Raw genomic sequence first — 13,900 nt, forward strand, 5'->3', positions numbered from 1 at the left:
TCTTTCCCATCCTCCCCCTCCCCTGCATCCACCTTGTTGGACGACTCCTGCCCTTCCTTCTCCTCCTCCTCCAATACATCGCCCCTCTGCTGTGCGATGTTGTGAAGGATGCAGCAGACCGCCACAATGCGGGTGACCCACTCTTTGTTTTAGAGGACCCCTCCAGAGGCCGATGCACCATTCGATCACACTCCTGGTCGCTGTATGGCTGTCGTTGTAGCGGGTATCCACACCGGTCTCTGGCCTCCGGATAGGTGTCATCAGCCACAACCATGATCAGTCACCCAGGAGACAACGCCTCAGCTTGGGGGGCTGCCCCTCGAACATGTTACGGATTGCCGAGTGTGCCAGGATGAAGGAATCGTGCACACTGCCCGGGTATCAGGCGCAAAAGTGTATGATGCGCAGCTGATGGTCACAGACCAGCTGAACGTTCATTGAGTTGAACGCCTTTCCGTTTGTGTAGAGGCCTGTCATCTGCAGGTGCCCATAGGGCGACAGGCGTCCTGATGAGCGCCCCCTGGACCCGGGGCATCCGGCGATGGCGGCAAACTCTGCTGCTCAGGCATCCTGGTGGGCTCGGTCCCAATCAAAATGGATGTATTGATCCGCCTGGGCAATAGGGCCTCCGTGATGGCACGGTTGCATCTGTGCACCAAGGTCTGTGAGATCCCAGACAGGTCCCCACTTGGCGCCTGGAAGAACCCTAAGTTCAGGGCAATCTTCACCTTGACGGCCACCGGGAGCGGGTGACTTCCCCCATACCCTAGCGGTGTCAGGTGTGCCACCATCTGGCAGATGTGTGGTACTGTCTCTCTGCTCAGCCGGAGTCTTTGACGGCATGACCAGTCCGGCAGGTCCTCGAATATCAGGTGGTGCCAGTGCACATGAGGCCCCATGTTGAGCCTCCTTGGCACCTCCTCCCCCTCGGTCTGTGCAACCCTGCTGCACGCCCCGCTGCTGCCCGCTCCGCTGCTGCAGCTTCCACCTCCTCTTCAAGAGGTACCCGCTCATATGGTTGCAGGGTATCTCGCAGGGCTGCAGCGTCCACCAGGGCGGCCACCATTGCTGGTCAAACTCCAAAATCTATTGTCCGCAGGGGTGAATGGCCAACATGTTAGCGTGGTGCATACTCCCGTGCCCAACCAGGTCCACTGGACTATATGGTGGCCCCAGTTGACACTGCAAGCTCCGCCCCCGCATGTCCCCCTCCCATCCACTCATGCCTGCCCCATCTGTGACCGGCACCATGGGGGCTTCTGGCCCCGCCGCCCGTCCCTGATACCAGGGGTACTGTTGGCTGGCACTGCCCTCGCTGGGGGCTGCTCTGGGTGCTGCCCTGGGTGATCCGCTGGTGGGTAGTGGCCAGTTGGGTGGGGATTTTGGGGTGGGGTGGATAATGTGGCGGAGGAGTGGGGTGCGGGGGTGAGGTGGAGGCACCCATATGGCTGGTGTCACTATACCCAACCAGGGGCCAAGGTGGGTGGTCAGTGGACCGCGCCATCTGAATCGCGGCCCATCAGAGGTGGAGAATTGTCGTTGGGCCCACTAATTGGATGCAAACAGCGTTTAAACTCCATATCGCGCACGGTGCATTTACACCATTTTTGGGGTGACGGAGAATAGAAACCGGCGGCTGCTGCGATTTTGGCATCGGAAGCTTATCTCCGCCCAATCGCATTTCCCAATTTCAGCATCGAGAAAATGTAGCACTGGACTCCTTGTAGTCTGCTTAGAATTTGATCCATGGCCTGTTGAAACAACACAGACATGATGCTAAATGGAAATCTTTTATATCTGAATTGCCCTATGTGTGTCATGAATGTCAAATATTGTTGGGAATCTGGTTCTACATTTATCTGGAGATAAGCTTGACTAAGGTCAACTTTACTGAAATGCTGGCCTCCAGCCAACCCAGCAAATAAACTATCAATTAAAGGCAGACGGTACAGCTCTGCACACAATACTGGATTGATGGTGACTTGAAGATCACCACATATGCGTACCGAACCTTCTTTCTGCATCATGGGTGCTATCGGCGTGGAACAATCATTTACATTAACGGGTTCAAGGACCCCGCCTTGATCAGCCTTTCTAATTTTGCCTCAATCTTAGGCCTGATGGCATACTGCACTGGCCTAGCCTTTAAGCATCTTGTTTGGCTTTCATCCTTAATCTTGAGCTTGACTGGGATCTCTTTCATGATTCCCAACTCTCCATTAAAGACAATGACATGTTTATTTAAAATCTTCGGTCGACTTGCTTCGGTTTCCCACATGAGATTCACCTTGGCCCAGTTTGGCTTGATTCTCTCCTGCCAGGTTCTCCCCATTAGTGCTGGATGGTTACCTTTAATGACTTGCAGGGATAGGTCTGTGGTCTGTCCATTTAGCTGCACATTTACATTGATGCAGCCCCTCAATGGAACCACTTCCCAGTAGTTTTATCTTTTGAGGGTTTAATTATGGTGGTGTCATAATTTCTCTTGATAAACAATTTCTGGTACCAACAAAACTGCTGCTCCAGTGTCCACCTCCAATTTTACCGGTTGTCTATCCAGTGAAGGAGTGACCCAGTAACGATTTGTTGTGCCCACAATGGCCAGTACCTTCAATGACGGTTTATCATCTGACTGTGACTCTGGTCCTTTTTCACACACCTTTTGTATCACGTGGATGCTTTTCTTTTCAGTTTTTTATTTGATACACTTGGTTCTTGCTTTTTATAGTTCTTGTTTGGAACTTGTTAGGCGGAATTCTCCGCAAGGCCCGACGCCATCGTGAAACCTGGAAAGGTTCACGACAGCGTCGGAAGCCTCTCCCGGCCCCCTATTCTCCCCTACCCGGGGGGTAGGCAGGCCGTACCGGGAAACTCGACGGCCGGGCTTTGTCCCTGGCTTCAAGGCCCGGCGCGCCAAGAATTAAGCCGCGGCGGAGCCTAATGACGTCAGCCGCGCATGCGCGGGTTGGACAGCTCAAACCCGCGCATGCGCGGTTGCTGTCTTTCCCCTCAGCCGCCCCGCAAGATGTGGCAGCTTGATCTTGCGGGGCAGCAGAGGGGAAAGAGTGCGTCCCCTTGAGACGCCGGCCCGATGATCGGTGGGCACCGATCGCAGGCCAGTCCCCTCCCGAGCACAGTCGTGGTGCGCGATCCCCGATCCGCCCCCCCTAGGCCCCACGCTTACTTGGTACGCCATGTTCACGACGGCAGCGACCAGGTGTGGTTGCCGCCGTCGTGAATAGGTCGGGAACGGCAGGCCGCTCGGCCCATCCGGGCCAGAGAATCGCGGGCTGCAGTGAAAAACGGCGGCCCGCGTTTCTCCGAGCGGCGTGTCGGAAAACCGGACACGCCATTTTGGGGGGGGTGGGAGAATAGCGGGAGGTGCGGGAGCAGACCTCCCGCTATTCTCCCACCCCTCGTGGTTGCGGAGAATCGGGCCCGTTGTTTCCTTCCACAACACGTATGTTTGGTGTGCCTCTTTATACTATACTTCCTGCATTTTGCATCATTGCACCAGCAGTCTGCTCCTGCGTTCTCCGTTTTTGCACATCAGTGACAATTTTGAACCTGTGTTCAGGTGTCAGCCGCTATTTTACGGATTCTGGTGCTAAAATGAATTTGTCGGGCTTCCTTAGATGCTAATCCCATAGAGATCGTGACTTCTTTTCTTAAAAAATAAATTTAGATTAACCAATTCATTTTTTCCAATTAAGGGGCAATTTAACGTGGCCAATCCACCGACCCTGCACATTTTTGGGTTGTGGGGTTGAAACCCACGCAAACACAGGGGGAATGTGCAAACTCCACACAGACAGTGACCCAGAGGCAGGATCAAACCTGGGACCTCGGCGCCGTGAGACACCAGTGCTAACCATTGCACCACCATGCTGCCCCACGATCGTGACTTCTAAAGCCTTCTTTAGGTTTATGTTGCTTTCTGTTAACAGCTTTTTATGGATAGCTTCACGTAACCCGCAAACTAGTCTGTCTCTATCAGAGTCTCCAAATTTACAGTATTCAGCTAATTTTTTCAAAGTAGCTACGAACTGTGTGATTCATTCACCTTCTTGTTGGTTACCTTTATGGAACATAAGACCATAAGGCATAGGAGCAGAATTAGGCCACTCGGCCTATCGAGTCTGCTCCGCCATTCAAACATGGCTGATATTTTCTCACCCCTATTCTCCTGCCTTCTCCCCCTAACCCCTGACCCCCACTTGTCGATGAACCTCTTGTCGATGACCAGATGTTTAGGTGAGAAGTGGCCCTGCAATATCTCCACAGTCTCATCACAGGTTTTAGAGCCTGATTTTTCTGGCTGCACCAGGCTTCGCAGGAGTGTACCATGCGGATTTACTGGCACTTGCGAACACTAAAACTCAGTAGAAATTTGAGTTAACACTTCTCAGGTGCAAATAAGAATTGTTTTATTTGTCTCTATTGATTACAATTGAAAATCATTCAAGTCTTATTCTCTAATAAGTCCAGCGAGCAAAGGACTCAAAAGAAGCAATCTTGTAAACAATTCAACTTTCAAATAATACAGAAATGATTTTCTTGCTTATGGCAAAACAGCTTGCATTTACTTCAAGAGTCAGAGTTAGAAAGTGAAATATGAAATACAGAGAGACAGCGAACAGTTAAGTCAAAGTAAAGATTATTCCGGAATGGAATATGGCCGTACGAACTATCACGGTTATACTAAATCATATGAGTCTTTAGCCATCTAGCTATTCCCCCATGTAATCCTAATTGATTTGGGTTAACATCAAATAAGTTTGATTCGATGTTTTAGCTGTCTGTCATTTAATATGCTTAACTTAAATGTATTCTTGTATGAGCTATGGAATGCGATTCAGCTTCCTTATCGCATACAGCTTGAAGCAGTTTCTTGCTGACTTGCTTGTTAGGACAATGGTCTCTATGCTGTTGCCATGGAGCCTGCCTTGTCCTTGGGTTACTTTATCTTGTTAGCTGCATAGGAATGTCGTTTTTAATCTATAATGCTGTGTTCTGTTGAAGCTATGTTTTGAAATGCTGAATGTGTGTTTTGAAATCACCTCTGGTTATGTGTGAGTTTTAAAATGGTATTTAATAGACTAGGGGCTTAATGCTAAATAGCTATCTTTTACCTATCACTTTTACCTATAGAAAATAGCTTGCTTCCACAAGGAGGGTGAATATTTTCCCCCAACTGTACTCAGGAAAGTTGGGACTACAATATCTGCCACAATTTTGTTCAGTGCTCACATCATATGATCCCTCAGCGCCAAAGACTCCTACCATTTCTTTGATGGAAAGGGCTCACGTAAGCGCAATGTGCCACTCATATTTTAGCACTAACTCACTTCTTTATTTCAAACAAGACGCCCCTGTTTCCTTCCAGGTTTTGGAACACCCCCAGCTCTAAACTATTGTTGCAGGGTACTTGCTACTCACAGTGGTCTCTGTACTGTTCCAGACCTTTCTGAGTAGAGCACGTGGCGAGCTTCTTTTTGATGTTGTTTCCACTGAAATCTACATTTAAATGTTGGTTCCTTCAATGGCTGCTACTGATATTTGGCGTCGCCAGCTTTGGTGTAGTGAAATTTTTAGCTTCGTAATCTTTTTTGGATGTCGGCGCACGGTTTGACAGTTTTTCTATTTTGTTTTACTTCTCCGGGAGTCTGCCAGCGTTATTTCCAACTCCTCGTTGTCAGTTTTCTTTGTGGTATTTTTAAAGGATAGATTTGTACACAAACAAGGCACAAACAAGAGCTTTATTAGAAAAGTGTTTACTCTACAGGCTATTAGGATTAACTGACCATTTGCCCGTGCAAACAGACGATGACGTCATCAATGTGTCATGCGATCAGACTCTTAAAATGACCTTGTCCGGAATTCTCCAGCCATTGCGATTCTCTTTTTCCGCTGACAGCGTAACACTGCCCATGGGTTTCCTGGTGGCATGGGGTGGCTTCAATGGGAAATCCCATTGATAAGCGGTGGGAATAGAAAATCACTCCGCCAGCAAATGGTGCCCCGCTGAGAAACACGTGACTGGGGAACCGGAGAACCCAGCCGCTTGTTCCACTCAAGAACAAACATGAATACAAAACAGGAGGGATGGTGGGGTAGGATAGGGAAGGAAGGGGAGTGAAAGGAAGTGAGGGGGAGAGGAAGAAGGGGTCATTGGGGAGGGGGAGAAAGGAAAGTGGGAGGGGAGTTTGAAGAGGGGCGGTGTCGGGGCTGGAGGAGGAGGAAGAGTGGTAGTGAGTGGGGGGAAGGGAGAAAGTGGGGATAAGAGGGAAAGGGAGGGGAGGAGGAGGAAGGGGGGAGGTGGGGAAGGAAAAGGGAGGGAACAGTAAGTGAAAAAATGGGTAAGAGGAAAGGGAGGGTTAGGAGGTAAGGAACGTGGTGGGAGAAGAGAAATAAGGCGGAATGGAGGAAAGTGTAGGAAAGAGATGGGGAGTGAGAGAAGTGGGAAATGGAGGTGAGAAGAGGTAGAGGAGTGCAGGGGAGAGAAGGCGGAGAGGGCTGGGGGAAATTGGGTAAGAGGAGGTGAGAAGAGGTGAATGTGAGACAGAGGAAGGAAAAGGAAAATCAGGTACAGTGAGATATGGAGAGGTGAGAAAAGTGCAGAGAGGTTGAGGGGTGGGGGAAATAGGGTAAGAGCAAGGTGTGAAGTGCCAAATCATGCCTTACCAGCACGAGGAGATGACGAGTGAGGCAGGAGGCTGCCTTGAATGCCCCAAGTGAGCGAGGTTAGTGAGATTGTGGGAATGGAAGAGTGTGAGAAGTGGGGGTGGGGGGAGACTATGACGGGTTGACGGTGGCGAGAAGTGTCTTGGGGGGGGGGGGGGGTCAGCCAAGGTTACAGCCATACACTAAAGCAGTGATCCATTTGTATATTTTTGTGGCTTGTGCCTTTGCCCTCTGGAGTGAGGGTGGGCAGAGCATGAGGTCATGGGTAGGGGTAGAAATGAAGGTGGGGGGGGGGGGGGAATGAAGGTAGGGCGAGGTCAAATTGTAAGGAAAGAGGTGGGGAGAGGTGAAGGAGGGAGGGAGGAAGGATGGCACAGTGGGGAATGGAGAGGGGGCGAGGGGCGCTGAGGTGACAGGAGAAGAGGGAAATCCCCGGACTGTGTCATTCAGAGAGATAGAGCGGAATTTCCCCAGATGTGTGTCTGGATCACGCTCAGCCACAGGTGTGACTGATTGCCCCTCTCCAGGTCCTGGATTTGTAACGGCCAAATGCAACGATTGTGTCTGAAATTAAAACATCCACCACACGGCGCCGCCATGAACACCCAGACCCGGAAGGAGCTTACACAAACCATGCCAAGAATCCACATGGATTCCGGGAAAGGTATGGGCAACAGTTCAACTGAATTTACGTTTGATTTCGGAATAGCTGAGAAAGAAGACGAAATTCTAATAATGCTTAAGAAAATCCATGAACGTAATGCTGGAACTCTGGAATATTTCGGTGGTCTTGCCCAATCATTCAATGCAATGCTGCGTTGTAATGGTACTTCATATCTGTGTCGCTCCTGATGGGGAATATCCCTTTCAGATTTTATTTTCCTTTCACGGATGCACAAGTAATCTACAGAAGCAAGATAAAAACAGAAGAAAAGGTAGATGGTCTATACCTATAAGCACTATGCAATAAGTTTGCTACCTTTTCCAGAATGATTATATGCTTAAAGGTTTAATATCAACAGAAAATGCTGGAACTGTTCACAAGGAGAGGCGGCATCTATTTTTTTTGGGGGGGGGGGGGGGGGGGGGGGGGGGGAGAGAGACAGGTGTTCATGTGTTAGTGTTTCTCTCTGTCTCCACAGATCCTGCCTGCCCTGCTGAGAATTTCCAGAATTTTTGGTTTCGCCTTGAAGGGTGAAAGGTGTGTTTTGTGTGAGCTGGTGGAATTGCTTTCATTTAGGTTAGAGTTTCCGAACGTGCAGTGATCTGAATGCAATGTCTGTCAACTATGAAGAGACTGGGCAGCAGGGTGACGCAGTGGTTAGCACTGTTGCCTCAGGGCACCAAGGTCCCAAGTTCGAGCCCGGTTCTGGGTCACTGTCCGTGTGGGGTATGCACATTTTCCCTGTGTTTGCACGTTTTCACCCCCACAACCCAAAAAGATGTGCAGGGTAGGTGGATTGGCCACACTAAATTGCCCGTTAATTGGAAAAATGAATTGGGTACTCCAAATTTTTAAAAAATCTTTGCATAAACATCCAGGTTAGGTGAATAAGCCATGCTAAAGTGCCTCTTAGTGTCAGAAAATGTGCACGTTGGGTGGGTGGATTGGCTGTGCGAGATTGGCCCTTGGTGCCTGGGGGTGTGCAAGTACAATTGTGGGGTTGTGGTGATAGGATGTGGTAGGGTGCTGGGTGGGCTGCTCTTTCAAAGAGTCTGTGCAGACCTGTTGGCCCAAATGGCCTCCTTGTGCACTGCAGGAATTCTATGGTTCTGTGTCAGCCCCTCCTCCTGCACCTTTCCTATCAGTCTGGAGTCAGTGTTGAAGACTTACAACACCACTCACTCTGGACTGTAAGAAGTCTTACAACACCAGGTTAAAGTCCAACAGGTTTGTTACAAACACGAGCTTTCGGAGCACGGCTCCTTCTTCAGGTGAACTGTGGACTGTGACACCTCTGAGGAGTCTGATGGTGGGTTAGAATATACTCAGGGGTGGTGATAGAGGAGTCTAGGACATCAGTTGACAGGTATGACTCTGACTACATCAGGCTGTTGCTTGACTGGCCTATGGGGCAGCGCTCTAAATTTTCATACAAGTCCCCAGATGTTAGTGAAGAGGAATTTGCAGATACGTGGCAAGTCTTTGTTGTGTCTGAATCGATACCTAGATCAATGTTGGAATGTCCATTCGATTTATTCTTTTTATATATATTTTTATACTGTTTTGATACACGTGGGCCATTTCAGAGAGCAGTTAACAATCATCTGTGTAGCTGAAGTAATATATAATTAAGATAGCAGGTTTCCTTTGTGCTGATTTTAAAATTAAATCTGCAGGCCTCAGAGGTCTAAACAAACCAAGATCTTTATTAAGGAGATGTTAACAGTATAGGTTGTTATGTTACACTGCCTGTTTACCTGCGCAAACGACCAATGACATCATGTGATAAGTCTCTTAAAGTGCCCCTGTTCCACGTCAAGGCTGCTTGTGAGGAAATACTAAAAACACTATGAATGTACAATATATCCCCCCCCCCCCCCCCCTTTACATCAAAGGTCCCCAACACAATAAACTGTATAACATTATCAACATGAACAATTAATAACAACAGTCAACATACATGTCAAGTCGCACCGGAAGTTGTCATTCTCTGTGTGGTTGTCGGTGAACCTCGGGTGTCTGCTTTTCAGTACTTGCTGCAACGTCTCATATCTTTGACTTGGTTTGGATGTCCCTGTTCGTCTTAAACGGAACTGGTGTAGTGTTCTGAGATTGACTCGGTGTCTGGTTCTCAACTGAGGATAGTGGTTCAATTAGTGTCAGGTTCTCGGGAAGGTGCAGGCTGTCGCTTGGGACAGCTTGATTTGGACTCCCTGTCAGTTCTGTCTCTGGCAGATTGGTCCTTGTCGCCAACTGTTGATCCGCAGTGTAGGAGATCGCATGTCTGTGCTAAAATTGTGGCTGGTATCCACTTTTCACTCGTGGTATAGTTCCTAGGCAGGGCTTATTGACCCTGGCAAAAAACACAATGTTTCACCTTGTTCTCCCGCCATATGACCTGATTCTGCTCCTTCGACAACTTCCTTTTCCTTGGGTGAGTTTAGCAAATTAAATGCTTAGCATAGTTGATGTCTAACCATTAACAATGCTAGAGTAACTTGGGTTGTTGAGTGTTCAGTATTCCTGCACGTGAGCAGGAATTAGCTCAAACATTTAAAAAATGAACCTTGTTCTCTAGTTACCTTCAATAAATGTTTCATAGTCTGCACAAAACGTTCTGCCAGCCCATTTGTGCTAGGATGATAAGGAGTGCACCAGATGTGTTGAATTCACTTCTTCTTCAAGTGGTATATAAACTCTTGCAAAATGAACTGCGGCCCATTATCACTCATGAGTTGTCCAGGATAACCGAATCTGCTGAAGATTTCACTCAGTCACTCAATTGTTTTCTCTGCTAACGTTGATTTCATGATGTCAAGTTCAGGCTATTTAGAATGAGAAACATCAAACGGTCCAATATAATCAACATGTACCCAATGCCAGGCGTCTTCTGACCTTTCCCACAGGTGTAATGGGAATAATGGCGGCAGGTTCCATACCTTTGTCCAAGACAAACACATTCTCGCTTTTTCATTGATTTCGGCTTTGTTCAAGGTTCTGGATGCTTGTGACTTGAATAGCACCTCCTTGGCTTGCACAAATGCTCTCACATTGATCCAGCCATTTCTACTTTTTAGTTTGCACAGTAAATTGTGTAAGGAGTTTAGAATAGTAGCTAGATTAAGGACAAACCTTTCGTAATAATGGAGTAAGCCTAAGAAAGATCGTAGTTGGTTCACATTCTGAGGTGCGGGTGCCTTGGTACTGGCTTTGACTTTCAAAGGTGACTTATGCAGTCCCTTGGCATCGATGACATGGACCAGACATTCGATTGAAGATTGGAAAAATTTGCATTTGACTTTTCAGACTGATAGTCCATAATCTTCTAATTTCTGGAGTGTGGCAGGGCAGCACTGTAGCACAGTGGGTAGCACTGTTGCTACACAATGCCAGGGTCTCAGGTTTGATTTCCAGCTTGGGTCATTGTGTGGAGTCTGCCCGTTCTCTCTGTGTCTGTATGGGTTTCCTCCGGGTGCTCTGGTTTCCTCCCACAAGTCTCGAAAGATATGCTGTTCAGTAATTTGGACATTCTGAATTCTCCCTCTGTGTACACGAACAGACGCCGGAATGTGGCGACTAGGGCTTTTCACAGTAACTTTATTTTTGTGTTAATGTAAGCCTACCTGTGACAATAAAGCTAATTATCTAGGTTGCGAAGATATTCTTTATTAAGAGCTTTATTAAGAAAATGTTAATGTGGGGCGGCATGTGGTGCAGTGGTTGGCACTGGGACTGCGGCGCTGAGGACCCGGGTTCAAATCCCGGCCCTGGGTCACTGTCCATGTGGAGTTTGCACATTCTCCCCATGTCTGCGTGGGTTTCGTCCCACAACCCAAAGATGTGCAGGTTAGGTGGATTGGCCACGCTAAATTGCATCTAATTGGAAACAAAATAGTTTGGTACTCTAAAATTTAAAAAAAATTTTTTTTAAAGAAAATGTTAACGCTACAGGCTGCTATGTTACACTGCCCATTTGCCTGCACAAACAACTAATGGTGTCATGTAATTGGTCTCTTAAAAGTGCCCCTGTTCCACTGCAATGCTGCTAGTGAGGAAACACTAAAAACACTGAATACACAACATACTTCCCTGAAGAATATTGGTGAATTAGTTGGTTTTAACAACAATTACACCACTTTATTGACACTATTTCTGATACAAGCTTTTTATTCAGATTTATTTAATGAACCAAATTCTGTTTCACAAACTGCCATGGTAGGATTCGACCTTGTATTTCCAGATCATCTGATGACAGGTTAGAGGATGGGAATTCTGCAGCGAGAAACTCATCTCCTGACTCCCCAAACATGTCTGCCATCTACAAGACGCAAGTCAGGAGTGACTCCCGCTTCCAATTTCCAAGCTGAGTCCTGGAAGGCAGTGTACAACTGCACCTGGTACTATTCCTCCATTTTTGTATCCCTCTGGACATCCTTTCGAAAATGTTTTACGGAGACTGTTTTTTAAAAAAAAATTCCAATTAAGGGGCAATTTAGCATGGCCAATCCACCTAGCCTGCACATAGTTGGGTTGTGGGGATGAGACCCACCAGACACGGGGAGAATGTGCAAACTCCACACGGACAGTGACCTGGGGCCAGGATCGAAACCGGGTCCTTGGTACCGTGAGGCAGCAGTGCTAGCCACTGCGCTACCATGCCAACCACAACGGCAGTTTTAAGAGATTGTTAGCTGATTAACTAATGTTTTTACAGTTCTTTCATCAATAATATTTTTTGCAAAAATACTTTATTTGTAAAATATCTGAAAGAATGTTACAAACATTTAAAAATGGACATCATGGAAAGTGCAATGGTATTCAAGCTTTCTGCATTGATCATGGTGCACTCTGAGGTGCTTCAGTATAATCAAAAGTACATTACAGACATTTCAACTAGCCATGACAAAAAGTGCAATGGTATTTAAGTTGTCTACATAGATCAAATTGCACTCCACGCTTACATACAGTTAGCAAATACAGGAATACTTTCTGTATAGAAATGTCTTGGAAAAACTACTTTGAGAAAGATCCTTCAGGAAACAGCCTGCAGATTCTTGTCTGTGCCAAACTACTGTTTAACTTCACACAGCATTTGTGCTGCCTCACGGCGCAGAGGACCTGGGTTCGATCCCAGCCCTGGGTCACTGTCCATGTGGAGTTTGCACATTCTCCATGTGTTTGCATGGGTCCCACCCCCACAACTCAAAGATGCACAGGCTAGCTGAATTGACCACGCTAAATTGCCCCTTAATTGGAAAAAAAAGAATTGGGTACTCAAACTTTTTTGGCAAAAGCTGCTGTTCTGTTAGCAACCAGATTTAAACAAAAAATAACAGATGAAATACATAAAATCAGAAGATAAGGGAGACAAAAATACAAAAATAATTAACCTTGGCAGGGGAGAGATTCAAGAAAGGAAGTTTGAAAAAAATACCCGGTTAAAGATTCAGGAGTGAAATATCCTTCCCTCACAGCTTTAAAAAATACAAAATATTGGTGTTTCTGTCCAGTATCCCAGCAAACATTGGGGCCTGGTCCGGTATAGTAATAATGCAAACATCAAATATTTAAATATCCCAATGATGGGGAAAATAACCCACTGGAATCAATAAATAATTTTTGCATTGATTCATTTGGCCTTACCAAAGCCAGTGCTGGTGACTTAATATGGGGTGACTTATTAGTTAAATTGCACGAATCAGAATCATCTATGAATGTTTTATATGTTTTAAGCATGCTTGGCCATTAATGCAAGGAAGTAAATTTGCAGATTTTTTTTGTTGTTCTGGCACTACGGTGGCTCTTTCTTTTCATCACAGATCATCCTCAGTACTGACCTTATGTCAGGTATTTCAGTAGGTTGTAATGAGGTGTCCTCCTTGAAAGCTAGTTGCCTTAATGAGACATTGGATTACCATAGTAATAATCCAGGTTCGAATCCCGGCCCTGGGTCACTGTCTGTGTGGAGTTTGCACATTCTCCCCGTGTCTGCGTGGGTTTCGCCCCCACAACCCAAAAATGTGCAGAGTAGGTGGATTGGCCACGCTAAATTGCCCCTTAATTGGAAAAAATAATTGGGTAATCTAAATTTAAAAAAAAAAAACAAACCATAGTAATAATCACCTCTTTTCAAAGTTGAGAAGCTGTATGAATGAAACTGAACGGGAATATTAAAAGCAACAACTTTCCATTTTAATCCATTCATTAGCGTTTATTAAAAGGGGGCTTGAGTTTAAGAGCAGTGGGGTTATGCTGCAACTGTACATGACCCTGGCGAGACCACATTTGGAGTATTGTGTGCAGTTCTGGTCACCTCACAATAGGAAGGATGTGGAAGCATTGGAAAGGGTGCAAAGGAGATTTAACAGGATGCTGCCTGGTTTGGAGGATAGATCTTATGAGGAAAAGTTGAGGGAGCTAGGGCTTTTCTCTTTGGAGCAGAGGAGGATGAGAGGCGACTTGATAGAGGTTTATAAGATGATGAGGGGGATAGATAGAGTGGACGTTCAGAGCCTATTTCCTCAGGTGGATGTAGATGTTACAAGGGGGCAT

General features: G+C 46.8%; 1 protein-coding gene across 2 annotated transcripts in view; it reads left to right on the top strand.

Moving 5' to 3' along the window:
* Positions 1-7,479: 7,479 nt before the first annotated feature.
* Positions 7,480-13,900, top strand: part of alpk1 (alpha-kinase 1) — a 210,346-nt gene continuing 203,925 nt past the window's right edge. The window contains exons 1-2 of one of the 2 annotated variants that reach the window (XM_038792183.1): positions 7,527-7,619; positions 7,827-7,885. Coding sequence is in view for 1 of the 2 variants with exons in the window: in XM_038792179.1 (XP_038648107.1) it covers positions 7,536-7,619 (84 nt within the window). In the remaining variant the exon portion in view is untranslated. Of the gene's footprint in view, positions 7,620-7,826; positions 7,886-13,900 lie in introns of both variants that reach the window. The other variant, XM_038792179.1, reaches the window with a different exon arrangement.

Source organism: Scyliorhinus canicula, chromosome 3 (assembly GCF_902713615.1).
Source record: "Scyliorhinus canicula chromosome 3, sScyCan1.1, whole genome shotgun sequence".
In the NCBI taxonomy this organism is placed as follows: Eukaryota; Metazoa; Chordata; class Chondrichthyes; order Carcharhiniformes; family Scyliorhinidae; genus Scyliorhinus; species Scyliorhinus canicula.